Source organism: Pelophylax lessonae (assembly GCF_965119305.1).
Source record: "Pelophylax lessonae genome assembly, chromosome: 8".
In the NCBI taxonomy this organism is placed as follows: domain Eukaryota; kingdom Metazoa; phylum Chordata; class Amphibia; order Anura; family Ranidae; genus Pelophylax; species Pelophylax lessonae.
In genome coordinates, this window is record NC_138775.1 from 24398285 (window position 1) to 24424704 (window position 26420).

The window sequence follows — 26420 nt, forward strand, 5'->3', positions numbered from 1 at the left end:
AAACGTTATTCAAGATACGATCACATCAAAAAATAGTGCAACGTTTCAGAGCCACACAGGACCCCTTCGTCAGGCATGTGAAGGGGTCCTGTGCGGCTCCGAAACGTTGCACTATTTTTTGATGTGATCTTATCTTGAATAAAGTGTTTTGGACTGCTTTTGCAAGGTCCTTGGTGTGCTGGCGAATATGTATTTACTTGTAACTAATCCAGTTGCCAACTGGCGATCGCTTCAGCACCCAGTACACACGAGCCTACAAACCAGGAAGGTGTGCGATAGGAATATGAACTATAATTAGTGGGATACTCCTCTGGCTCAACTAGGTTTGATTGGGACACTATACAGGAAAAATGCCCACTGGCGCTGTCTTGACGCCAGCTGAATGCCGACCAGCGCTTCCTGACAATTTAAGATACTGCGATTCTGAAATTGTGCTGGAACCTCGACTTTAACTTGACTGTTAACTCAGAAGATCCAGGACTGTAGAATACTTGACTCCTGACACTTCTTTAGCTCAAAAGTCACTGAACAGCTCCCTCCAGCCCTTCACTGACTGAGGTAGCTCCTTGTAAATACTTGTGCTGCTGCAACTCTTAACACTGTACACTGACTCTTCAGGGCCCAAACTGCAGGTACCCCCTCTAATACTTCAGGGTCCTCTGACTAGGTACCCCCTCTAATACTTCAGGGTGCTCTGACTAGGTACCCCCTCTAATACTTCAGGGTCCTCTGACTAGGTACCCCCTCTAATACTTCAGGGTCCTCTGACTAGGTACCCCCTCTAACACTTCAGGGTCCTCTGACTAGGTAACCCCTCTAACACTTCAGGGTCCTCTGACTAGGTAACCCCTCTAACACTTCAGGGTCCTCTGACTAGGTAACCCCTCTAACACTTCAGGGTCCTCTGACTAGGTACCCCCTCTAATACTTCAGGGTCCTCTGACCAGGCACCCCATTTACAGCTAGCTGGTCCCCTCTGACACTAGGCAGACCCCCAGGGGCAGTCCACAGTACTCACGACCTTTGTAGGCTTTCCTGGAACTGGACCCCTCTCTCTCTCTCCGCAGGCTCTCGGCACACCGGATCTCCTCAGCTCAACTCAGCACACTCTCTGGATTCTCAGGCAGCCACCTGAGACACCCGTTTCCTCTGACAGGAGGAGAGACAGCCGTACTCTCCCTCCCGGGACTCTGCTTCCCGCCAAAGACACTGCGTCATGCGCTCCCCTCAAACTTATACCCACTCCCAGAATCCTCTGTGGCAGAATCTGCCTTCTGGGGTAGCTACAAACCTGAATGAGTCTCTGATTGGGTTTCCTCCACTGCCCAATGAGAATCATCTCATGGAGCCAGTGGGGAGACTCCCCTCTCAGCAGACACACCTGGAAGACATGACAGCCCAGCTAAAATCATGGCCCTGCTGTTAGGCAGCCAAGGCCCATTATACTTTACCTAGCACCTACCTTGTAGGGTGCTACATCTAGTTCTTTTAGTTGTATAGTTAGTCATCTGCCTGGAGTTCTTAAAAAAAAAAAATATTTGGATTGGGTATTTACGAGGTTTCAGATTTTACAAAAAATAAAAATTGCAGTTTGTTTTTTTTATATATTCTGCACAGGCATCACTGAGCTAGGTAAGTCTTTAACATACAAGAGCTGTATTGAATAAACAGCTTTTGATTTGCTGAGATTGCCATGCGGTGCACGCAGGGTTAATAGCAAGCAATGGAGGGAGACTTCCTGCCGTTACTGATTCCACTCTGATACTGTCGTGTTTTCCTGTTCATGAAGATCATCAAGGCTTTGACTGCCTAACTGATATTTTAAATGTGTCTTAGGTTACAATTTTGGGTGATTGATATACTATTTAAAGAGTATCTAAATTCAAAGGGCAAACATGTTCTGTATTGCAGCTCACCAGTCCTTAGATGTGGTGGCTGCATTTGTTTTTTTCGTTTTTTTTTTGTTTTAGTTTTTTTTTTTTTTTTGGGCTAACAACATTTTCAGTAAGTACATAAAATACTTGTTGACCTTGCCAGAAATCCAGTTTTTTTGTCTAATTCTGTGTACTGAACTGAATTCTCAAACAATGGTACTGGTCTTCCCAGCTTTCTTCTGTGAACCACAGGAAACCTACCTTCGATGTGATTGGGAAAGGGGGTATTTGTAGTTCAAATCTTGAGAGCAGCCTGGGGTGACAACAATGCCCCTCCATAGATGCAGTAAATTTAGTGAGGGTTGTCACCCTAGGACAGGAAGTGTGTTACTTGCAAGATCGCTTGGTGGAAATAAAGAGAAAAAAATGTGAGATATTAAACTAATGCAGCCACAACACCCAAGGAGTACTAAGATGAAATATGTAACATTTTTGTTTTTTAGTTTATATACACCGCCGATCGCTCGGTTCTGACAGCTCCCCGAGCAGAGAGCTGCTGACTGTCAGTCAGCAGCTCTCCGCTCTGCCCCCTCCTCACTTATTGGAGCACTGGGATGTGGAGGGGCGGGGAGCGGCCAGCTCAGGCTCTCGGCGGCTCGTTGAGAGTCTGAGCCGGGTGTCGGTCCAGGCACCTGGCAGGTCCCGACTCTGATGACTGGGTGCCTGGACCAACATCTGTGACGTCAGCAGAGAGAGGACTTCAGACCGCTCTCTGCTAAAAATGGGTCTCAGGAGTGCAGAACAAACTGCACTCCTGTGATCCATAGAAGATGTACAGTCAAAAAAGCTTTGGCTTTAAGTCCAACTAGGGGCATGCCACCTCCTGGACATAATTCTTTTATTTACATCTGACAGTTTTGTGGGGCTCCAGAAGGATAGCTATCGCTACATTTCCAGAGCTCCAACACTGGACCTCTTCTAGTCTCAGCTCCTTCAGCTGCAGAGTCACAAGCAGCTGCTGTGCCCACCCCTCTCCCCCTCTGTAGCTGCTGTGCCCACCCCTCTCCTCCTCTGTAGCTGCTGTGCCCACCCCTCTCCTCCTCTGTAGCTGCTGTGCCCACCCCTCTCCTTCTCTGTAGCTGCTGTGCCCACCCCGCTCCTCCTCTGTAGCTGCTGTGCCAACCCCTCGCCACCTCTATAGCTGCTGTGCCCACCCCTCTCCCCCTCTGCGGCTGCTTTGCCCACGCCTCTCCTCCTCTGTAGCTGCTGTGCCCACCCCTTGCCTCCTCTGCAGCTGCTGTGCCCACCCCTTGCCTCCTCTGCAGCTGCTGCGCCCACCCCTCGCCACCTCCTGCCCAATCACAGAGTACTTTGTAATATGTGAACTCCTTCACAAAGGCTCCTGTGAATGGGCTGCAGAAAGCAGGGGAAGGCAGAGCTTCTGTGTAGCAATAGCTATCCTCCCAGAGCTCCATAAAACTGTTAAATGTACTGTAAATAAAAGAGATGAGTCCAGAAGGTGACATGCACCTCCTCGGACTTATCTCATAGTATGCCTGCATGGTTTACAAAGTGGCTGAATTCTTTGAGTTCAGCCTTAAATGTGTTCTTCTGGTACCAGTACACCATAAAGAGAAGTATAGCTAAAGCTTCTTTGATCATACTTCTCTAGTGGGTCACAAGAGTATACTTACTTTTGCTCTCCTGTGACCCAGAATCGGCCAATAGTTGGCTAAAGCCCACTGTCAGCTGACCTCACAGACTGACTCGAGGCTCTGGAAGGATCCCGACCAAATTGGCAGGAACCACACAGTGTCTGACAGCTGGCTCCAGCTCTCAGCACGTGACCGAGAGTCAAAGCCAGCTGTGCCCGCCCCTCTCCAGCCTGGCGCTCCAATGAGTGCTGAAAGGGCAGAGTGGAGAGCAGAAGACCTGAGCGATCAGCGGTCATGTGATCGCTCAGTTCTTGGGCATAGAGCTGACTAGAGACAGCTGTAGCATCAGATTTACGCTGCAGCACAGAAGTGAGTGTGTTTTTTTTTTTTTTATAAACCCCATAGATCTCCTTTAACTAATCATCATATTCGTTTTAAAAAAAAAATCTAAAAGCCCCTTTTCTTACCTAAATCCGTAGTCATGTAAAACACGGGTCCCAAGTCTACTATCTTCTGGACTGCAGAGAAGGTAGGACGATCTTCAGGGGTCCTTGTCTTGGTGACGTGGACACGTCCCATTGACTTTTCAGTGGTGGGGCCCTTAGGCTCCAGACCTGTAGGGGTTGTGATGGAGTCCTGACAGTGAATGAAGCCAGAACTGGCACAGACTGCATGTATATTTACCTATAAGGCTGAGTTTGTAAAATGTTTTATTTTCTATCCAGAAGCATCTTATTTGTGGACCAGTGACCGTCCTCAGTCCGCAGTCCCCGGTCAGCTGTGCTCAGTACTTTCAGTAAGTTATTTTTTCAGAGCTAAGTGCGTGTTGTCTGTCATTGGTGCATTGTACATATAAAGTCAGTTCTCTGCTATGATGAGGTCTATTATAGCCTCGGATTATACATAGCTCTGGGATTTTTAACAAATATTTCAGTCAATTATGGCTGGAGTTTAGGTTAAATATTTCAAGAGACCCTGTCACCAACATAAAAAAAATATTCAGGTAAGAGCACAGAAAAATCAAGTATTTTAAATGCCTGTCTGCAGCAGGTTTTCTTTCTATAAACAATTTTTAATGATTTACATTGTGCCTCCTTAACCACTTAAGCCCCGGAGGATTTGGCTGCTCAAAGACCAGGCCCTATTTTACGATTCGGCACTGTGTGACTTTAACGGACAATTGCGCGGTCGTGCGACGCTGTACCCAAATTAAATTGACGTCCTTTTTTTCCCACAAATAGAGCTTTCTTTTGGTGGTATTTGATCACCTGTGCGATTTTTATTTTTTGCACTATAAACAAAAAAAGAGCAACAATTTTGAAAAAAATAACAATATTTTTCAATTTTTTTTATATGTAAATTCTCAAAAAAAAGAATGTTAAAATCAAATTTTTTGAACATTTTAGGCCAATTTGTTTTCTGCTACATATTTTTGGTAAAAAAAATCGCAATAAGCGTATTTTGATTTGATTTAATTAGTAATGTCAGCGATCTGCGATTTTTTTTTTGCAGGACTGCAACATTGTGGTGACAGATCGGACCCCTGACTGACATTTTTGACACTTTTGGGAGTACCAGTGACATTACTACAGTAATCAGTGCTATAAATATGCACTGTTACTGTAAAAATGACACTGGCAGGGAAGGGGTTAACTTTATTGATGATCAAGGGGTTAAGTGTGTCCCTAGGGGCGTGATTATAACTGTCAGAGGGCGTGGCTTGTTAGATTATCACAGAGACATACGATCCTACATAGCAGGATCGCATAGCCTCTGTCATGATCTAAGGGAGAATGACAGACGGCTGTTTACATCAGCCGTCTGTCTTTCTCCCTCTCCTGAGGGAGATCGCAAGTGGCCAGCGGACATCGGAGCCGCCGGTCACACGTGCGGGGATGTTAGTGAACGAGCGGGGGCGGGAGCGACGTGGGCCAGCGACGTACCCCTACGTCACTTTGCCTGGAGGGGGCTGACTGCCGCAGTATAGAGTCGTGCGGCGGTTGGCAAGTGGTTAAAGAGGTTGTAAACCCCCCCCAAAAAAAAAAAAACCCGTAGGACAAAGGCATAATTAGCTAGTATGCATCGCATACTAGCTCATTATGAAATACTTACTTTAGAACGAAGCCCCTGCAGTGCCGCCTCCTCAGCGGTGACACGACCGATATGTTCGGCCGTACTGCTTCCTGGTTCGCGTCCTCCGGCCATCTGATTGGCCAGGGGCGCAATGACATCACTTCCGCGCTTGCACGTGGGAGCCGTTGTTCACGGCAGAGGGCTCTGAAGAAACGGCACGAGTGGAAGTTCCTTCAGTGCACATGCGCCGATGACGTCATCGGCTGCATTAAAAGTAAACATCTCCTAAACAGTGCAAGCTTAGGAGATATTTACAGTACATATAGATAAGCCTTATTATAGGCTTACCTATGGGTACAAGTTATAAGAGAGGGTTTACAACCTCTTTAATGCTCGGAAATAGACTACTATAGAAAATATAGCACAGCCCCTCCTTGCACATCATCTCCCCTCTTCTGGACGTATCTGATTACTCTCACCTCCCTGCATAACCTTTTATATAACTGCTGAGGAAGGAGTGAAGTGGAATACTATAGGGTGCTGGCAACCAACCTATAGCCCGAGGGCCGCGGGTGTCACTTTGGTATATGATGGGCGGCCCTCGGACAGTCTGTAGTAGGAACATTGACTAGGGTGATAGCATTGATCTCTACTAGCCTCATGTAAGGTGTTCCCAGTTTTGTATGGTCTTCTGCAGCATATCCCCAGCCAACAATGTATCCTGTCCTCACTCTCTGACCCTCATTAGTTTCCTCTGTTAGTTTCTGACAATCCTCTCCAGCATTACATATATTGAACATTATGTGCGGCCCTTTGGTGATGTCAGGGGCCACATTTGAGGCCCCCTTTAGCAACCACTGCTATAGGGTGTGACTTGAGTTGACAGCGCTGTATTTGCTTGTGCTTCTGACATCACATCCAAGATGGTGGCACCTAGCACCAGTCTCAGGTCTTCTATTTGAATTTAACTTGATTTTTAAGGTTTTTTTTAAAGTTCTCCTAGTCCTCTGTTCAGAAAGACTCAGACTGGGAAAACAAGGGATGGGTACTGGGGCTAATCCGTGGTCCTGCTTTCACATATACTTACAGGAAGATCGAGCAAAGAGATGGCCTTATCAGTATTGTGCTGCTCCTTCGCTGTCAAATCACAGGCTTGGGGGGCTGGGGCTTGTCTAGCTGTGTTGTTTACCAGCAGCAGAGAAATATCAGGTCTCCAGGCTGGTTGTACTGTGTGGCAGGAGTATGTAAATCTTAGCCCTGAATGGACAGAAATACAAATTCTTTGCTGCATAAGACGGCTCCATTATATGTATTTAATCTGTGTAATTAGCTGTTCCTTGGAGTTCAGCTTGAACATATCAGGCCTGGCAAACATAACTTATTTTACTTTTTCCACAGCTTGCGGAAGTCCCAGATGCATAAAGCTTCCGTCATGAAGTACGGGGACTGTGTACAAGGTTATACTACTTTTCTGTTATTTAATACAAAGTCATGTCATGGCATGTTGAGAATTGTAGTTATAAAAGCTAAATAATTGTTGTCTCATATGAAACTCCAGTCTAGTGTTTTTTACTAGGTAAAAGATATGCAGTACAGCCCCGATGTTTAGCATTGTTTTGTCTTCATTTCCCAATGGGATGTCAGTTTTACAACCTCTGATCTGGTAGTTGGCCTGTTCGTAAAGAAGCCAATGGAGTTGATTTACTAAAACTAGAGAGTGCTAAATCTGGTGCAGTTCTGCAAAGAAACCAATCAGCTTCCAGGTTTTATTGTCAAAGCTTAATTGAACAACCTGAAGTTAGAAGCTGATTGGCTACCATGCACAGCTGTACCAGATTCTAAGTGCTCCAGTTTTAGTAAATCTTCACCAATGACATCACTAAAGAAAGCCATAGACCCAAGCATGGGTTGCAGAAATGAATATTGCTTGATTCCCTATAGGGTAGGGGGATATAGGGGGATCCCTCCCACAGAAGTATTGTGTTCTGCTCACTGCTAGCCGCTATAGCTGCTGGCAGTAATTGCATGCAAAAAATCTGACGAGCTGGTAGTACTAAAGTCAATTGATGGATCAGCTTCAGTACAACCAGCCTGTCCATTGATGGATCAAATCTCTATCTATGGCTGGCTTTAGAAACTGTTTTGGCTTCTGGTGCCTAATTGGTTTGTCCTGTATACATATTGGCTGCTGATGTCTGATAATTGGTCTATTCTGTATTAGGGATGCACCGATCCGATATTCAAATCGGATATCGGCGCCGATACTGCCACAATAGCTGGATCGGGATCGGTAAAATTAACCGATCCACGGGCCGATGCGGTTTTGCTGACTCCCGGCTCAGCCATCCCTTACTTGGTGTAGTAGTAGTATGGGATGGGAGCCGCTACTTCCTGTATTGTCCGGGCTCACAGGCGGAGTGATATCTGATGCACTCCACCTGTGAATGGAGGAGCCATACACATGAAGCAGCGGCTTTGCTCTGTACTGCAGCCGCATGCTTTATGTGTGTAGTTCCGGATCGGTACCGGTATCGGCAGATACACAATGCCAGATATCGGTATCGGGACAAAAAAAGTCGGATCGGTGCACCCCTATTCTTTATACATATTGGCTGTCGGTACCTAATTGATCTCTTCTGTATACCGATTGGCTGTCACTGTCTGATGATTGGCCTGTTCTCTATACATATTGGCTGCTGATATCTGATGATTTGTCTGTTCTGTTTACATATTGGCTGCTGGTGTGTCATTAATCTGTCCTGTATACAGGTGACAGCTGGGATGAAATTATTAACTCTCTTACCTCAGCTGCAATCAAATTTGAATTGATGGCAACACCTCATCATACACAGGTATAAAAAAAAGTCAGCTCGCCGTGAGATTTACTCATGCTTTTTTATTATTTTTTTTGGGGGGTTTTACAATGTATATAGAATACAAATTTCATGGATGAGTATTACAAAGGTTGGTCATAAAGAATGAAAAGTAGAAAACAGGTAGGTAAGATATAGGTCGATCAAAATGACATTCACTGCAGCATACAAATAATATGTAATGATTGCCTAAAGTAACATTAAAGTCAAAATAAATAAAAAATTAGGTAATCATTACCTGCTCTGTGCAATGGTATTGCACAGAAATGTCACTTTCCTCCTCTTCTTGCAGTCCCAGGTTGTGCTGTAGGCTCTCCCCTCCTTCGGGTACCTCCGAAAGGAAGCCAGGTGCTAAGGAGGTGTCTATGCATGCACACTCCTTTTGGGTCCCACGCCTCCTCACAGGAGTTTCACTGATCACAGCAGAAGCCTATGGCCGCTGCCCTCAACTTCTCATGTGAAACCAGGAAGTGGGGGGAGCGATGCTAGAGATGATGCATAGTGTCAGGTAAGTGTTTCGGGGTGAAGGGAGAATGGTAAGACAGGCAGTGGGGTTGTTTTTTTTTTACCTTAATGCAGAGAATGCATTAAAAGAAAACATTTAGACTTTAGTACTGCTTAAAAGATTGTTGGTAACAAGCTAATGTAGCATAATATAGACCTCGTTGTTATTGACCCGGTCTTGTGAAGAGACAGAGAAGTCATGTAAGTGAGATAGAAGAGAGGGGAGGGATGAGGAGTAGAGTAAAGAGTAGAAAGATCGTGGGAGAGTAGGTAAGCAAGAGGAGAAAGGGATGGAAAGGGGGGGGGGTGTTGATTTTTGGGTACCCATAGTCCATTTGGAGTTTTGGAAGATGCAAGTCAAAGGTAGCTGGGAAGATATGCTTAAACCAAGGGGTCTCGGATTGGCCATCCATATTATTGTGAGAAGGGATTAAACGCAGGGGTGGGCAAACTGTGGCCCTCCAGTTCTTGAGGAACTACCAAGTCCCATCATGTCTCTGCCTCTGGGAGCCATGCTTGTGGCTATCAATCTTGCAATGCCTAATGGGACATGTAGTTCACCAACAGCTAGAGGGCTGCATTTAGACCACCCCTGAACTAAAGGAATCAAAAAGTTATCAGTGCATGGCATAGTAAAGACCTCTTAGTTCTTTCTCACCATATTCTGTATGGTTATGCTGTCTAGTTGGTCCCAAACCCTACTCTATAGAAACCAGGGTTCCTATACGCTGCACTGATGATGGCCAAAAAGTCTGAAACAGCTGCATCGCTTCTCGGCCTTTTGGCTGAGATCAAGTGTAGTATCTGTTCTTATCAGTGACCAGTATGGGTGTTATGCTGTAGTTTCAACTTGGATGTGGCTAGCTATATAGCATCCCTGCTGGAGTGATGGGGTCTCTGAAAGCTAGTACTGGCTGGAACAGAAACCGGGGCGCCCGCAGACAGTTGGGGTACTAAAATATTTCCCCCGTGAAAACTGGATGGGCCCAGTTCCTCCTGATTTGTGTGAATCTGCCTTTTCTGGCCATGGGCTGGGAAGGCAGAGAGTCAGTGTTGTCTGTGCCCCAAAACCAAATTGCGATGCTGTAGCACCTTACTCCTGCGCTCAGAACCAGAGCCTCCTGTTCACTCATTCCACAGAACTCATACTTGGCATCCCAAATGGCTGAAGTCTTGCTGCCCTAAAAGACCAGGGTAATCTGAAGGTACTGCAAACAAATAAAAAACAGGGCGCACTGAAGAAGGGTCTAAGCCTTGAAACGCGTCAGGCATCATCCGTTGAGGACAGTGGATACTGACACAGATTGTTCCTGATGTTTGGATTAGATATGCTGTTTTACAACCATTGTTTGTGAGTAGATACTTTTTTCAATTTAATAAAGCCAATATTGAGGATAATGGGCTAGGCCGGTGCGCCCTTTGTTTTTTGTTTGCAGTGGTGTCTGTGCCCCCTGGGATTGGTCGCCCTAGGGGTTCTTTTAGTAACACTTGGTTGTGGGACCCCACAGTGTGAACCGGCATATGGTCACAGCTCCAAACACTTTTTCTGCGCTGGGCCTTTTGACTAAGTCCGGGGAAATTGTTTTCTTCTAGGCCTCAGGGCCCGGCCAGTGCACATTTCATGGCCACTTATTTATTTATTTATTTTTTCTGTGCTGTTTGTCACTATTTCACTTTTGTGTGTGTGTGTGTGTTTTTTTTTTTCCTCACACTAGGATGGAGGGTGTGAGTCCTCGAGCTTGCCCTGACGTCTAGGGGGAGGATGTGTGGCGCTCAGGCTCCTTCCTCCTCTGACCCTGGTATGGGGTCTCTCTTCGGGAGAGTCCCTCAACCTAGTATTCGATGGTCAGCTTTGGCTGATCTAGAAGAACGAGATCGGTCAGGCCTTCTGGCTAGGCGGACCAGTCGTTATGTCCCTTTCAGGAGCCTTGTGCCCCGGGGGATCAGGGAGAGGCCCAACCCTTTCCAGGAGTGGAGTAAAGCACACCCATAAGTGCACGTTTTCGTGTGTGTGTTTCACATGCACGTTTTTTGTTAACTTAATGGTTTTTCCATTTTAGGTGCGAGTCCTCTGACTTACCCTGACGTCTAGGGGGAGGATGTGTGGCCCTCAGGCTCCTTCCTCCTCTGACCCTGGTAGGGGTCTCTCTTTGGGATAGTCCCCCGACCTAGTATTCGATGGTCAGCTTTGGCTGATCTAGAAGAACGAGGTCGGCCAGGTCTTCCATCTAGGCGGACCAGTCGTTATGTCCCTTTCAGGAGCCTTGTGCCCCGGGGGATCAGGGAGAGGTCCTACCCCTTCCGGGAGTAAAGCACACCCTTAAGTTCACTTTTTAGTGTGTGTGTTTCACATGCAAGTTTTTTGTTAACTTAATGGTTTTTCCATTTTAGGTGTGAGTCCTCGGGCTTACAATGACGTCTAGGGGGAGGATGTGTGGCCCTCAGGCTCCTTCCTCCTCTGACCCTGGTAGGGGGTCTCTCTTCGGGAGAGTCCCTCGATCTAGTATTCGATGGTCTGCTTTGGCTGATCTAGAAAACAAGGTCTGCCAGGCCTTCTGGCTAGGCGGACCAGTGGTACCCTATGTTCCTTTCAGGAGCCTTGTGCCCCGGGGGATCAGGGAGAGGTGCTACCCCTGAAGTGCACTTGTAGTGTGTGTTTCACATGCACATGTTTTGCTCATCTAATGGTTTTTCTGTTTTAGGTTTTTGCTCCACCATGGATTCAAAAAAACCCGCTGTATTCAGTTTGGAATAAATTGCTCTGTAATAGGTTATATTTGCATTATACATCAGCAGTTCTTGATGTGCATCCAGCCAATGGCATGTAAAGTAATGATTTACATGGCCTCTCCCACTATCCTGAAATGAGGAATAATCCTCTAATTTTTGGTAGATGTGATGGAATAAGGCATGGGATGGGAATACCTTCTTTTCTAAGAAGGCGTTACTGTGCTACACACATGTCATGTTATAAAGCCTGATCTTATCGTCTGTTCCAATTAAAAATCTTTTTGTTTTAATATACATCCAGGTAAACCTGAATTTGGAGGAAGCAAACATTACAACAAAAGGAACAAAAAGTGGGGCATTTGTGATGTATAACTGTGCCCGGCTCTCCACGCTGTTTGACAGCTACAACAATGCCGTGAGCCAAGGTACAGAGTCCAGGGGGTTACATGCGGACAGATGGGTCAGCAGTAAAAGGGTGGGAGATTGTGTGGGAGTGGCAAGGGGTGGGGTAATGTAGGAGTACTAGGGGGCAGAGGGTAACGTGGGAGTGGTCACTTCATCGTCTCCTCCCTTTTTCAGGACTGTATCCAAAATTTCCTCCAGCTGCTGATTTCAACTATTCCAGCCTGAGCGAGGAGGTAAGGATGTGGAGATTTCATCCCTGGCAAGGCTTTAAAAGCCATTGTTAATGTAAATGTTTTTTTTCCTAAAATAAAAAAACATGATATACTTACAGTGCATTGCGAAAGTATTCGGCCCCCTTGAACTTTTCGACCTTTTGCCACATTTCAGGCTTCAAACATAAAGATATAAAGCTGTAATTTTTTGTGAAGAATCAACAACAAGTGGGACACAATCATGAAGTGGAACGAAATTTATGGGATATTTCAAACTTTTTTAACAAATAAAAAACTGAAAAAATTGGGCGTGCAAAATTATTCAGCCCCTTTACTTTCAGTGCAGCAAACTCTCTCCAGAAGTTCGGTGAGGATCTCTGAATGATCCAATGTTGACCTAAATGACTAATGATGATAATTAGAATCCCCCTGTGTGTAATCAAGTCTCCGTATAAATGCACCTGCACTGTGATAGTCTCAGAGGTCCGTTTAAAGCGCAGAGAGCATCATGAAGAACAAGGAACACACCAGGCAGGTCCGAGATACTGTTGTGGAGAAGTTTAAAGCCGGATTTGGATACAAAAAGATTTCCCAAGCTTTAAACATCCCAAGGAGCACTGTGCAAGCGATAATATTGAAATGGAAGAAGTAGAAGTCCACCCGAACACTAAATCGCGGGTTCCTGGCGGCAATCGCGGCCGCCTGTCCCGTGGATCGGCATGCCCACTGCCTAGTGGGGGGCGAGCCCCCCCAGCACCGATCCCGCGAATGGACATACCCATACGTCGATTCACGCAGCCGAGCCAGCCTGCCGTAGTATGTGCGGTTTAAGGTCAGCAAGCGGTTAAAGTAGAAGTCCACCCGTACACTAAAATCTCTACATTTACAGGCATCCAAGATCTAAGTCTAACCTATCTAGCCCTGTAAAGAAGAAATCGCTATATATACCTTTTTTTAAGCCGCTCCCGTCCGGTCTCCAGCGACGAAAGCACTGCAGAGGACACGGCCGAAAACGGACCCGGCGGAGCAGCTTCAAAAAAGGTATATATAGCGATTTCTTACAGGGCTAGATAGGTTAGTCTTAGATCGTGGATGCAAGTAGATTTAGAGATTTTAGTGTTAGGGTGAACTTCTACTTTAATTTACAATACTGTATAGTGCAGTGGCTTTGCCATGCTTTGAATGTGGCTGCCTCTATCACCATCTAGTGGCTTTACTTAGAAACTGCATGAACAGTCTCTATATATAGCTACCACTTTCTTTATTTGATGGTCCCTTATTAAGGAGAACACATATGTCGTTCACGTCTTCTGTTTTGTCACACAGGGAGAATGGCTCCTGCTCTTTAATTACATCCTAATGTTCCCAGAGGTCCTAAACGAGGCGGCACAGATCTCACTGACGTCCCCAGGCATCCGGGTCACAGCCAGCACCGAAGCGGTAAGAGATCTCAGGGGAAGGGTTCATTGTGTGCAGGTGAGAGGGAGGATCCCGTGTCCTGATACCTCTGCAGGTCATGACCTCATTCTCCCCTGAACTCTCCACGCAGACATAACGGAGACTGGATAGATTTGCACGTTCTTCACATTTTATCTTACAAAGGTAGATAAAGTAAGCAATGATAAATTCTTAAAAGCTGAACCAACCATCAAAAATGTAATATATTGCAGCTTATCAATCATTAGATGTGGTGGCTGCATTAGTTTTCCTTTTTTTAGGATTTGTTTCCTCTGTTTTCACCTGGTGATCTGGCCAGTAACACTGTGTGTGAAGGAGCACAGAGGGCACCTTTGGACAGCAGCATGGTCAGTCTGGGGGAATGTTTAGATATAGCAGATTTAGATACACTAACATACTGAAGCTAAACTCCAGCTCATACTTTATAATCAGTTACAGCAGCGTTTTTTTTCTTTTTGGGATAAAGGTTTTACCTAAATTAAAGCTGATCATTGTACGCACCCCTGGTCAGTAGGAAATGGTTTGTCTGAACCCTTTGTTTACTACATCTGCAGGAGAGCTTGTTGTTCTGTTGAAAAACAACAGACTAAAGCCCCGTACACACGTACCGATCGTCGGCCGAACGATCGGCCGTCTTTTGTCCAGGGGTGTCGTGTCTGTTGAAAACTGCAAAAGACTGCACACGAATTTTGTCGGCCAACAACAGCCGACTGCAGAAGTGATGTCATGTGATGGTTAACTTTCCTTGTCTTTTTTCTTTTCTGAGCATGCCCAGTCTTGCAAATCTGCTGTCTGTCGGCCGAAATCTGTACTGATTGGCGAACAATCGGCCGTTCTGGTGTTGGCCAACAAAAATTTTAATGCTTGCACGACAGATTCTGTTTGGCCGAAAATGCGCTGTCGGCTGTCGGAAACATCATACTAACAAGCCAACAATCGGCCGATCGGTCGTCAGCCGAATATTTACGGCCGACAATCAGTACGTGTGTACGGGGCTTTAGACTCCATTCACACTACCGCGACTTGTCAGCCTGACAAGTCGCGGTCCGTCGCTGTCCATTGACTGCTACAGGACCCGTTCTAATAGGAGCGACACAAGTCGCTCCGACTTAGAAAAAGGGTCCTGTACTACTTTGGGGGGACCTTGGAGTGACTTGCATAGACGTTCATTATATGAAGTCTGTGCAAGTCGCGCTGAAGTCGCGGTGCACAGCGGTGCACACGACTTCACAGGTCGCCCCCGAAGTCATGCCGCTTCAATGTGAACCAACACTTACTGGCAAGATCTGCAGGTGAAAATAAAAGAAAGAAAGCTAAAGCAGTGACCACATCTAAGAATTGGTAAGCTGCAATTTGATGAATGTTTGCTTTTGGTTTTAATATCGCTTTAAAAGGCAGTGGATGGAGTAGCAAAACCCAGAAAAATATAATTATTATGGGCTGCTTGTTTTAAAACCCATGCTATTCAAGATTTGCTCAGATGGGGGCATACTTTTTGAACTGCATTGTTAGATGTTGATATTTTCCTTTTCACTGTTTATTTAAATGTATGCTTTTTTGTTTGGTTGACCCCCTAACTTTTGTGTTTTCTGAGTAACTGATCAAGTATGTAATCAGGAGCTGAGTTTAACCAATTAGTTGGTATATATATTTATACCCTTAACCACTTACTGACCGCCCGCCTTTGATTTACGTCGGTACTTTGGTGTTAAATACCGGGGTTATGGCAGCAGATAGCTGCCATAACCCTGGTATTTTTCGAAACGGTGGGCGGTCCTCTTTCAGATAAGGGTGGTCCCAGCAGTGGATTCGCCACGGGATCACCTCTACGGTGCGGCAGAAGAGGTGCCCCCCCCCTCCCGCCGCTTCCTGGTCGTTTTCCCTGCTTACCTGACCCGCGCTCCTCACAGAAAAAGATCCGGTCCGCGCTCCTCACAGACAGGAAGTCAAGTGAGGGCAAGATGGCCGCCACTCGACTCCATGGTCTTTCAGAACCAGAGCGACGTCAAACGCCGTCTCCTAGCAACCGGTTTAAAGAGCCAATTTTTTTTTCAGCATGAAAAAAAAATGACTCTTTTTTTTTTTTGTCTTTGTTAGTGTAGATGTGAGATGTGAGGTATTTTTGACCCCAGATCTCACAATGAAGAGGTCCTGTCATGCTTATTTCTACTACAAAGGATGTTTACATTCCTTGTAATAGGAATAAAAATGATCAAAAATGTCTTTTTTTTTTTTTTAAACTGTGTAAAAATAATAAATAGGAAGAAAAAAATGAAAGCGCCCTGTCCCCGTTAGCTTGCGCGCAGAAGAGAACGCATACGCAAGTCCTGCCCACATATGTTCAAACCACACATGTGAGGTATTGCCACGATTGTTAGAGCGAGAGAAATAATAATTTGAGCCCTAGACCTCCTCTGTAACTCTAAGCTGGTAACCTGTAGAAATTTTTAAAATGTCGCCTATGGGGATTTTTAAGTACAAATGTTTGTCGCCATTCCACGAGCGTGCGCAATTTTGAAGCATGACATGTTGGGTATCTATTTACTTAGTGTAACATTATCTTTCACATTATAGAAAAAAATGGGGCTAACTTTACAGTTTTCTTATTTTTTAATTTAAAAAATTAATTTTTTCCAAAAAATTGCGTTTGGAAGACCGCTGCGCAAATACGGTGTGATAAAAAATATTGCAACGATCTCTAGGGTCTCTGCTAAAAAAAATATATAATGTTTGGGGGTTCTAAGTAGTTTTCTAGCAAACAAAAACTGATTTTAGCTTGTAAACAACAAGTGTCAGATATAGGCCCGGTCCTTAAAGCGGAGTTCCACCCAGTGAACCTTTTTTTTAATAAAAATACACCCGGGACAGTCAGGGCTAGTGCATTCCACAATGGCTAGCCTCTGAGCTGTCCCGGGTTGCACTTACCTTTTAGAAGAAATACTTACCTTGAAAATGTATTCTCCAGCGCTGCCATCTCAGGTGTGGGCAGCTTGAAGCCAGCGAGATCCTCTTCTGTGTCCTCTTCCTTCTTCTTCGGTCCCACGATGCACTGCACCGGCCCCGCCGTCACTTCTGGTGTCGCAGCGTCATCCCTGCACAGCTTCTGGGCATGCCCAGAAGCGGTTTTGCAAGGTATGATGGCGCCTGCACCGGAACTGACGTCGGGGCCGGTGCAGGCACATTGATTCCTGGGAGCGATGACGTTCAGCTCCCAGGAATCATTGCATGCCAGGAAGTGACGATTCGCCATGGCCGCCGAGGGGAGGAAGAAGGAAGTAAGGTAAGTGTATTTTCTTCTATACGAGGTAAGTAAAAAAAAAAAAAATTACGATTATCCATTTGTTTTTCAGGTGACCCGGAGCGAGAAGATGGAGGTAAGTATAAATTTAGGGTGGAACTCCACTTTAAGTGTAGTATGAATGAAGTATATAATTTACAAATGTTTAAGGTTTTTGTTCACATTACTTAGGGTGGATCTGGGTGGATAACCATGGTTTCTACCCTGAGATACACCCCCTAATTTAATCACTAACGCATAAATTGAGCACCGGTTTTTAAGGTAGTAGGTGGGCGGGGCTTGTTGTAAAAGCCCCCCCCCCATTTTTTTGGGGGGGGGGTGGGGGTATGTGGAGAGATTGGGTGGAAAAGGGAAAAAGGAAGAAAAAGAAAGGAGAAACGGAAAGAAAAATAGTTGAAGGGTAATATATATGCTGGAGACACCAAAATGTTATGGTCTTGTATAAATTGATGCTTTTGTTTTGTAATGTCATATTTTTATTTGTTATGTACGTAAAGAAATTTAATTAAAAAAATATTAAAACTTGAGTATGTAATCAGGAGTTAGAACTTCACTTTGACTGTATACACAACCCAGGTCAGTGACTCGTATCGTACTGAAGCCGGCGGGTCAGTATAAGACAGTCACTCGTAGTTTCAACCAGAGGCAAGTGTGACAGAGTGACAACGTAAAAGCACAATTAAAAGAGAGTTGTCACCCCTTAACAGGAAATGCCTGAACAAGGACCCTCCTGGAAGGATCATTCTTTAATAAAATATTTAAAATATTGAAAACAATGTTTGAAATTACATTAACATGTTAAAGCTTCTATGATATTTTTGTGGTGGGGCTTAGACCTGATTTAAATTGGACCAGGTTTCTTCTCTAATATGAATATTTGTTTGGTTCTAGATATGCAAATTCCTTGTCAATCTCAGTATGGACTTCAGCTGCTACTATAACAGAGTGCATATCCTGGGGGTAAGTGGCGCTCAATAAGTGAATCTCTTTAAGGATATCTAAACCCGAAAACAAAAATGTAAGATAATGCAGCTAACTGGTTCTTAGATGTGGTTGGCTGTATTTGTTTTTTTGCTTTTGAAGCTAAGAACACTTTCAGCAAGTACAGAAAATAACCTGTTGATCCCGACAGAATTCTTGTGTAGCTATAACTTCCTGTGCACCAAACTAATCTATAAAAAAAAAAATGTTTCCTGATTTTCCTAGCTAGCTTCTGTGAACTACTAAAGAACAATCTCAATCTGTAATCAAGATGAGAAGTGGAGAGGAAGTTTAGTAATGCTTATCAGGAGATGAGCCTAGGATGACAACTCCAATTTATCTATTGGTGTGAGTGGGTGAGCGTTGTCACTCTAGAACAGAAATTATGTTAATGGCAGGATCACCAAGTGAAAATGTTTTAAAAACTTGAAAAATGAAATCGAATGCAGCCACCACATCTAAGGACTGGTAAATTGCATTATATTCAATTTTTGGTTTAAACATGATTCAAATCATTTAAAAATTACCTTCCAGTGCCCCACCCCACCCCAATATTCCTCCCACTGACGATGGGGCACTATTCCTCCCACTGACACCAATGATGGGGCACTATTCCTCCCACTGACACCAATGATGGGGCACTATTCCTCCTACTGACACCAATGATGGGGCACTATTCCTCCCACTGACACCAACAATGGGGCAATAATTTGTGCCCTGACACTATTCCCCCCCACTGATACCAATGAGGGTACACTATTCCTCCCACTGATTCCAGTGATGGGGCACTATTCCTCCCACTGATACCAATGATGGGGCACTATTCCTCCCACTGATTCCAGTGATGGGGCACTATTCCCCCCACTGATACCAATGATGGGGAACTATTCCCCCCACTGATACCAATGATGGGGCACTATTCCCCCCATGGATACCAATGATGGGGCACTATTCCCCCCACTGATACCAATGATGGGGAACTATTCCCCCCACTGATACCAATGATGGGGCACTATTCCCCCCACTGATACCAATGATGGGGCACTATTCCCCCCCACGGATACCAATGATGGGGCAATATTCCCCCCACAGATACCAATGATGGGGCACTATTCCTCCCACTTATACCAACAATGATGGGGAACTATTCTCCCCACTGATACCAATGATGGGGCACTATTCCCCCCACTGATACCAATGATGGGGCACTATTCCTCTCACTGATACCAACAATGATGGGGCACTATTCCTCCCGCGGATACCAATGATGGGGCACTATTCCCCCCACTGATACCAATTATGGGGCACTATTCCCCCCCACGGATACCAATGATGGGGCACTATTCCCCCCACGGATACCAATGATGGGGCACTATTCCTCCCACTGATACTAACAATGATGGGGAACTATTCCCCCCACTGATACCAATGATGGGCACTATTCCTCTCACTGATACCAACAATGATGGGGCACTATTCCTCCCACTGATACAAACAATGATGGGGAACTATTCCTCCCACTGACACCACCAATGAGGCAATAATTTGTGCCCTGACACTAACAATGGGGCACTATTTTTCCCACTGACACCAATGAGGGGGAACTATTCCTCCCACTAACACCAAAGATGAGAAACTATTCCTCCCGCTGACACCAACGATAGGGCACAGATAATTCCCCTAATACCAAAGATAGGACATTGTTTACTCCCACTGATGCCAGGACATTTCCTACTCCCACTGGCCATGGTCTGGCCCCCCTAAAAACTGAAGGACAGTAAGCTGGCCCTTTGTTTATAAAGTTTGGAGACCCCTGGTCTAGGATATCATTAAAAAGCACATATACCTGTACCTTATCCCTCACTCTTGCAGGCTTCCTTCTCTCCATGTGCCCAGTCCTTCAAAGCCTCTTTTCTTTTGGCGCTCCGTTCAGACGTAGTGTGATGCTGTCATGTACAATGCAGGACCAGCAGTCCTTCATTGTAAGTGAGGATGCCAAGGGCCTGCTCATAACCCAGGAGTGACAGAGGGAAGAGGAGAGGAGTGGCTGCCAGAGGAGCGAGTGATAAGGCAAGTAAAACTGCTTTTCTTTTTCGTTCATTGATGGGCACAGCTCTTCAGGATTCTTGAACCATTGGGTTATACTGCCCCCTACAGGAGTAGGACACTAGGCAGAAAAAAGAACTTGACTATGCCTATGGGCAGTCCCTGGTGGTATACTCCCCCTCTCTGCTATAGGTCCTCGGTTTTTTTCTGCCAAGGCAGGAGTAAGGACCTTGTTTCTTGCTGGGATCTCTGGTCCTGGCAATTTTTTTATTTTTAAATGGCTTTTTTCCTCCTGGTTTTTTCCTGCAAAGTCTACAGTCAACTGGCGGACTGTTCAACAGGCTGGATAATCTAGATCCAGTGGTCACCCCAGTCTGGCCAGCGAGCATGTGCAGACCACAGCTCTGTGCTAGGTCGGCTGCGACATAGCCTCACTGGACGGGGGCTAGCCTGCGAGTTTATCGCCTTGCGAGGTTGCATATGACCGGGTCTTGGTCTGAGTCACAGCTTTCCTCCTGACCAACAGCCCCCTCATTTCGATGGCGAGGAGGCTCTGTCTGGAGCAGTGCCTGTCTGGTTTCTGGTACAGTGAGTAACTGTCCCCCTTCTCCCCCTGGAGGGTTTTGGAGCAGTTGGACCCTTGGGTTCCCATCAGACCCCCCTGCATTCTGGTGGTCCCTGTGGGTTATCTAGTCCCCCCACCTCTACTCCATTTGGGGTAACATGGTGGTCTTGGATGGGGCTGGGGTATGGTACTGTATGGTGGGGGGAGGGGGGGGGGTGTGCTGCCAGTGACCAGCCTATGGGCTGGGGGATCCTACCTGCTGTGGGGGCCCCGAATCTGTTGGCATCCCGGCTCCATAGAAAAGCTCTGAGGTTTGTGGCAAGGTCTCGGGATCCTCTGGCGGACGCCAAAGATGCTCTGGTGGCCCCTCAGGGCCAATATTGTCTGATCAACGCTTTCCTTCCTCTCAAGCTTCTGCCAAGGATCTTGCGCAGAATAGAGGCAGAAGGAATTCCGGTCATTCTAGTGGCCCCGGTGCTGAAAGCTAGGAAGTCTACCTCCTAGGAAGATTTACCCAGGTATGTGGAAAGCGTACATTTCGTGGTGTGTTTGACCTTTCTTCAACGAAGGGTTGAACAGAAATTGGTCAAGTGTCCGGTATCGGCCTTGGCTGTCTTCTTTCAGCGACGCACTCCCTGGTGCCTACCTTTTATTCAAGGGGTTTGACATCTGACTCCACCGCTGCGGTCTCCTCTGCTGCCTTGGGATCTGAATTTGGTGCTTTCAGTTTTCCAGAAGCCTCCCTTTGAAAATATTCGGGAGATTTACCTGCTTACAATGTGTCAGAAGGTGGCTTTTTTTGGTTGCTATCACTTTTGCTCGCAGGGTGTCGGAACTGGTGGCATTATCTTGCCATCATACTCCTTACTTGGTGGTCCACAAAGATAGGGTGGTTCTTCGCCCATGTCCGTCGTTCCTTCCTAAAGTAGTCTCTGATTTTTATTTGAAGGAAGAGAGTGTTGCCTTCCCTGTGGCCCATATATCCTAAGGAAGTTACGTTACGTTACATGCCCTGGATGTGGTTCGAGTGATTCGGGTGTATCTTGCAGCTACAAAGTCTTTTCGTAGGTCAGACTCACTGTTTGTGCTCAGGGGTGGGCCAAGAAAAGGGATGTCCGCTTCTTCTGTGACCATTTCAAGATGGATCAGACAGACGGTAACTCAGGCCTATTCAATCAAGGGTCAGATTCCTCCTTTGCCTGTCACGGCACACTCTGCTTAGTGCCTCCTGGACCTTCCGTCATCAGGCGTCAGTGGCGCAGGTTTTCAAGGCGGCCACTTCGTCAATGGTGCACATTTTCACAAAATTCTACAAAGTGGATGTGTTGGTATCTGCGGATGCTTCCTTTAGCCGCAAAGTTTTGCAGGCTGCTGTTTAGAGGGTCTGTTTCCTCTTTGGGGGTATATTGTTCAGGTGGGCTCTAGTCGTTTTTTGTTTTTTTTTGAGCTCCTGTTACCTGGTTGGCTATTGTTTAGGTTTGGGATTTTTTGTTGTCCCACCCTTCATGTTTGGGACGTCCCAATGGTTCAAGAATCCTGAAGAGCTGTGTCCGCCAATAAACGAAAGAGAAAACAGGATTTGTGACTTGCCCTAAAATCCATTTCTTTGCGTTCATTGACGGGCACCGTACCCACCCCTCTGTGGAGTTGTGATACTTCTGACACGGCTTGTTACAAAACTGAGGACCTATAGTAGAGAGGGGGGGTATACCACCAGGGACTGCCCATAGGCATAGTCAAGCTCTTTTTTTTTGCCTAGTCTCCTACTCCTGTAGGGGGCAGTATAACCCAAAGATTCAAGAATCCCAAAGAGCTGTGTCTTTCAATGAATGTAGAGAAATGGTTTTTATGTTTTTTTTAAGTTTTTTTTAAGATTAGAACACCTGTCAGTTTTTATTGCTGTCTGTGCCCCTATTAGGGAGAGTTCCCCTCTCTATGTGTCCTATTTACCATTATCATTGAAAGTGAAATTAAAAGAAAATGCCAAACTTTTGGTTGTCCCCAGAAAAGTAATAGAGGGATAATCTTCCACGGGGACCCTAGTTACATAGTAGTTGAGGTTGAATAAAGACAACAGTCCATCCAGGTCAACCTGTACAGGTGTGTTTGTGTCAGTGGCTTGATCATTTACCATAACCCTGAATGTTGTGATCTGTGAGATGCACATCCAAGAGTCTTTTAAAAGTAGCCATACTCCCTACAGCTACCACCAATTGTGGAAGAGAGTTCCACATTCTCACCCCCCTTACAGTGAAGAACCCCTTACACAACTTAAGGTTAAACCGCCTCTTCTCTAATCTCAATGTGTGACCATGTGTCCTCATGCACTCCTTGAGATTAAATTTTTTTTTTCCTATGCTAGGATCACCGTTGAGGTATTTGTAAATCGCTATCATGTCCCCTCTCAGGCGTCTCCTCTCCAAGGAGAATAAATGAAGCGCTTGTAATCGCTTCTTGTAATTAAGGTCCTCCAATCCTTTAATTAGTTTATTTTCCCTTCTATGGACTCTCTCCAGTTCCAGCACGTCCCTTCTGAGGATTGGCGATCAGAACTGGACAGAATACTCCAGGTGTGGCCGGATTAGGGTTTTAAAAAGTGGTAGTTCTGGTGACCTGGGAGTCCCCAAAATATTCCTTTTAATTTGCAGGGATTTCCTCTCACTTCCTGTTTGGCTGTGAGACAGGAAGTGAAGGGAAATCTCCACAATGGGAAAAAACAGGGGTTATAACCCTCCCGTACTCTATCCAAAATGAAAAAAATGTTTTGCTTATAGTTCTACTTTAAGTACCATTGTGATTTTTTTTTTTCTCCCCCACCAAAATGACGCTGTGTTCTTGGGCTTTTGTTCCTCTTCCAGGAGCCGTTGCCTCACCTGTTCGGTTTGATGTTTGCTCGCCTGCAGCTGATGAACGCCATTAGAAGTTTGCTGTATTCTGCTTTGTCTACATTCCATATACAACCTCCAGCCCAGATATAAGTGTTGTGAGAACAAAAGTCCATATCTGGCATGGTAAAGACATTTCTAAAAGGGGAGCTGAGAGGTTGTCTGAGCTGCTGCAGAAAATGCACAATAAGTTACAAATAACCATACACTGCATTGGGTGTTAAGAGGATTTTATGCACTGAGATATCGGAGTGGCGTGTCGAGGGAAACCAAAGAAGAAACTGGAAGAAATGAGCGTGTTTGTGGATAACCAGAGGCAGAAGCTTAGGCTGCCATTGCTTAAAGGATAAGTTCACCTTTTGGAACATGTTACACGTTCCACCCCTATTTAGGGTGAAACATGTAACATGTTCTAGCGCCTTGTCATCATGTAAAAGCTTAAAGCGCTACTCAAAGCCAAGGCTCTAGTGTCTCCCTGGGGGTACTCATGGAACCGGTGTTTGCAAAATGTGTGGCCTCAGCCAGCACTACTCCAAGCCATGCTTAAACGCATTTCACCCTGCCCATCGGGGCCTGACCAAGCCCCAATGGGTGGGGCAAAACGCATCAGAGGCATGGCCATAGGCCACACATTTTGCAAGCACTGGGTCGGTCTGAGCGGCATCTTATGCATGATTTTCCAGCTCAAGCCATCTGTTCCACCAATCTCTTTCAGTGTGACAGCAGGCGGGGCATCTTCTCCCTGCACACTGTCTTTTAGCCACTGTCACTTTTTTGAAAAGAGCGTGGCCACGCAGGGCTCCACCCACACGATTGCATCATTTATTTGCAGTTTAAATGTGAATGAATGAACTACAAGTACTATCTGGTTGCCGGTGAATTATCTGCAACGGCACTGACGAGCACTCTCATAGTTCATTCACAAGCCCCTTGGTTTGCTTGTTCGAGGTCAGTTGTATGAAGCATATTGAGGCAGCGACAGCTAGGTAGGTAGCATTTTCAGAAAGAAGTCAGCAGTGGCAGCCTCTGTGTTTCTTAGTACTAGTTTCCTTTAAACTGACCTGAACTACAGTATCTCACAAAAGTGAGTACACCCTTCACATTTTTGTAAATATTTTATTCTATCTTTTCATGTGACAACACTGAAGAAATGACACTTTGCTACAATGTAAAGTAGTGAGTGTACAGCTTATATAACAGTGTATATTTGCTGTCCCCTCAAAATAACTCAACACACAGCCATTAATGTCTAAACCATTGGCAACAAAAGTGAGTACACCCATAAGTGGAAATGTCCAAATTGGGCCCAAAGTGTCAATATTTTGTGTGGCCACCATTATTTTCCAGCACTGCCTTAACTCTCTTGTGCATGGAGTTCACCAGAGCTTCACAGGTTGCCACTGGCATCCTCTTCTACTCCTCCATGACGACATCACAGAGCTGGTTGGTGTTAGAGACCTTGCGCTCCTCCACCTTCCGTTTGAGGATGCCCCAAAGATGCTCAATAGGGTTTAGGCCTGGAGACATGCTTGGCCAGTCCATCACCTTTACCCTCAGCTTCTTTAGCAAGACAGTGGTCGTCTTGGAGGTTTGTTTGGGGTTGTTATCATGTTGGAATACTGCTCTGCGGCACAGTCTCCGAAGGGAGGGGATCATGCTCTGCTTCAGTATGTCACCGTACATGTTGGCATTGATGATTCCCTTAATGAACTGTAGCTCCCCAGTGCTGCAGACCATGACACTCCCACCACTACACCACTATGCTTGACTGTGGGCAAGACACACTTGTCTTTGTACTCCTCACCTGGTTGCTGCCACACATGCTTGACACCATCTTAACCAAAAATGTTTATCTTGGTCTCATCAGACCACAGGACATAGTTCAAGTAATCCATGTCCTTAGTCTGCTTGTCTTTAGCAAACTGCTTGTGGGCTTTCTTGTGCATCATCTTTAGAAAAGGCTTCCTTCTGGGATGACAGACATGCAGACCAATTTAATGCAGTGTGTGGCGTATGGTCTGAGCACTGACAGGCTGACCCCCCCCCCCCCCCACACACACACACACACACACACACCCCTTCAACCTCTGAAGCAATGCTGGCAGCAGTCGTATGTCTATTTCCCAAAAACAACCTCTGGATATGACGTTGAGCACGTGCACTCAACTTCTTTGGTCAACCATGGTGAGGCCTGTTCTGAGTGGAACCTGTCCTGTTAAACCACTGTATGGTCTTGGCCACCGTGCTGCAGCTCAGTTTCAGGGTCTTGTCAATCTTCTTATAGCCTAAGCCGTCTTTATGTAGAGCAATAATTCTTTTTTTTCAGATCCTCAGAGAGTTCTTTGCCATGAGTTGCCATTTTGAACTTCCAGTGACCAATATGAGAGAGTGAGAGCGATAACACCAAATTTAACACACCTGCTCCCCATTCACACCTGAGACCTTGTAACACTAACAAGTCACATGACACCGGGGAGGGAAAATGGCTAATTGGGCCCAATTTGGACATTTTCACTTAGGGGGTGTACTACATTTTTGTTGCCAGCGGTTTAGACATTAATGGCTGTGTGTTGATTTATTTTGAAGGGACAGCAAATTTACATTGTTATACAAGCTGTACACTCACAACTTTACTGTAGCAAAGTATAATTTATTCAGTGTGGTCACATGAAAAGATATAATAAAATATTTACAAAAATGTGAGGGGTGTACTCACTTTTGTGAGATACTGTATGTTCAGCCTTATCAGTTCATGAGGATCAGGCAGTGTTTTGGAGGTAAGAAGCACAGAGCACCCCCTGTCCATTGGGGCACTGATCCTCATGAGTATACAAGCTGTGTTCCTCTTGGCTAGTGCAGTC

The 26420-nt window shown here is 45.7% G+C and overlaps 1 protein-coding gene across 1 annotated transcript in view; it reads left to right on the forward strand.

Moving 5' to 3' along the window:
• The window catches only part of DALRD3 (DALR anticodon binding domain containing 3), a 40620-nt gene extending 16919 nt beyond the window's left edge, over nt 1–23701 (forward strand). The window contains exons 6-13 of the mRNA XM_082265891.1: nt 4255–4325; nt 7001–7059; nt 8372–8454; nt 12011–12134; nt 12289–12347; nt 13653–13766; nt 17974–18042; nt 23533–23701. Of these exons, the coding sequence (XP_082122017.1) occupies nt 4255–4325; nt 7001–7059; nt 8372–8454; nt 12011–12134; nt 12289–12347; nt 13653–13766; nt 17974–18042; nt 23533–23652 (699 nt within the window). The 3' untranslated portion in view covers nt 23653–23701. The remainder of the gene's footprint in view (nt 1–4254; nt 4326–7000; nt 7060–8371; nt 8455–12010; nt 12135–12288; nt 12348–13652; nt 13767–17973; nt 18043–23532) is intronic.
• Nucleotides 23702–26420: the final 2719 nt, after the last annotated feature.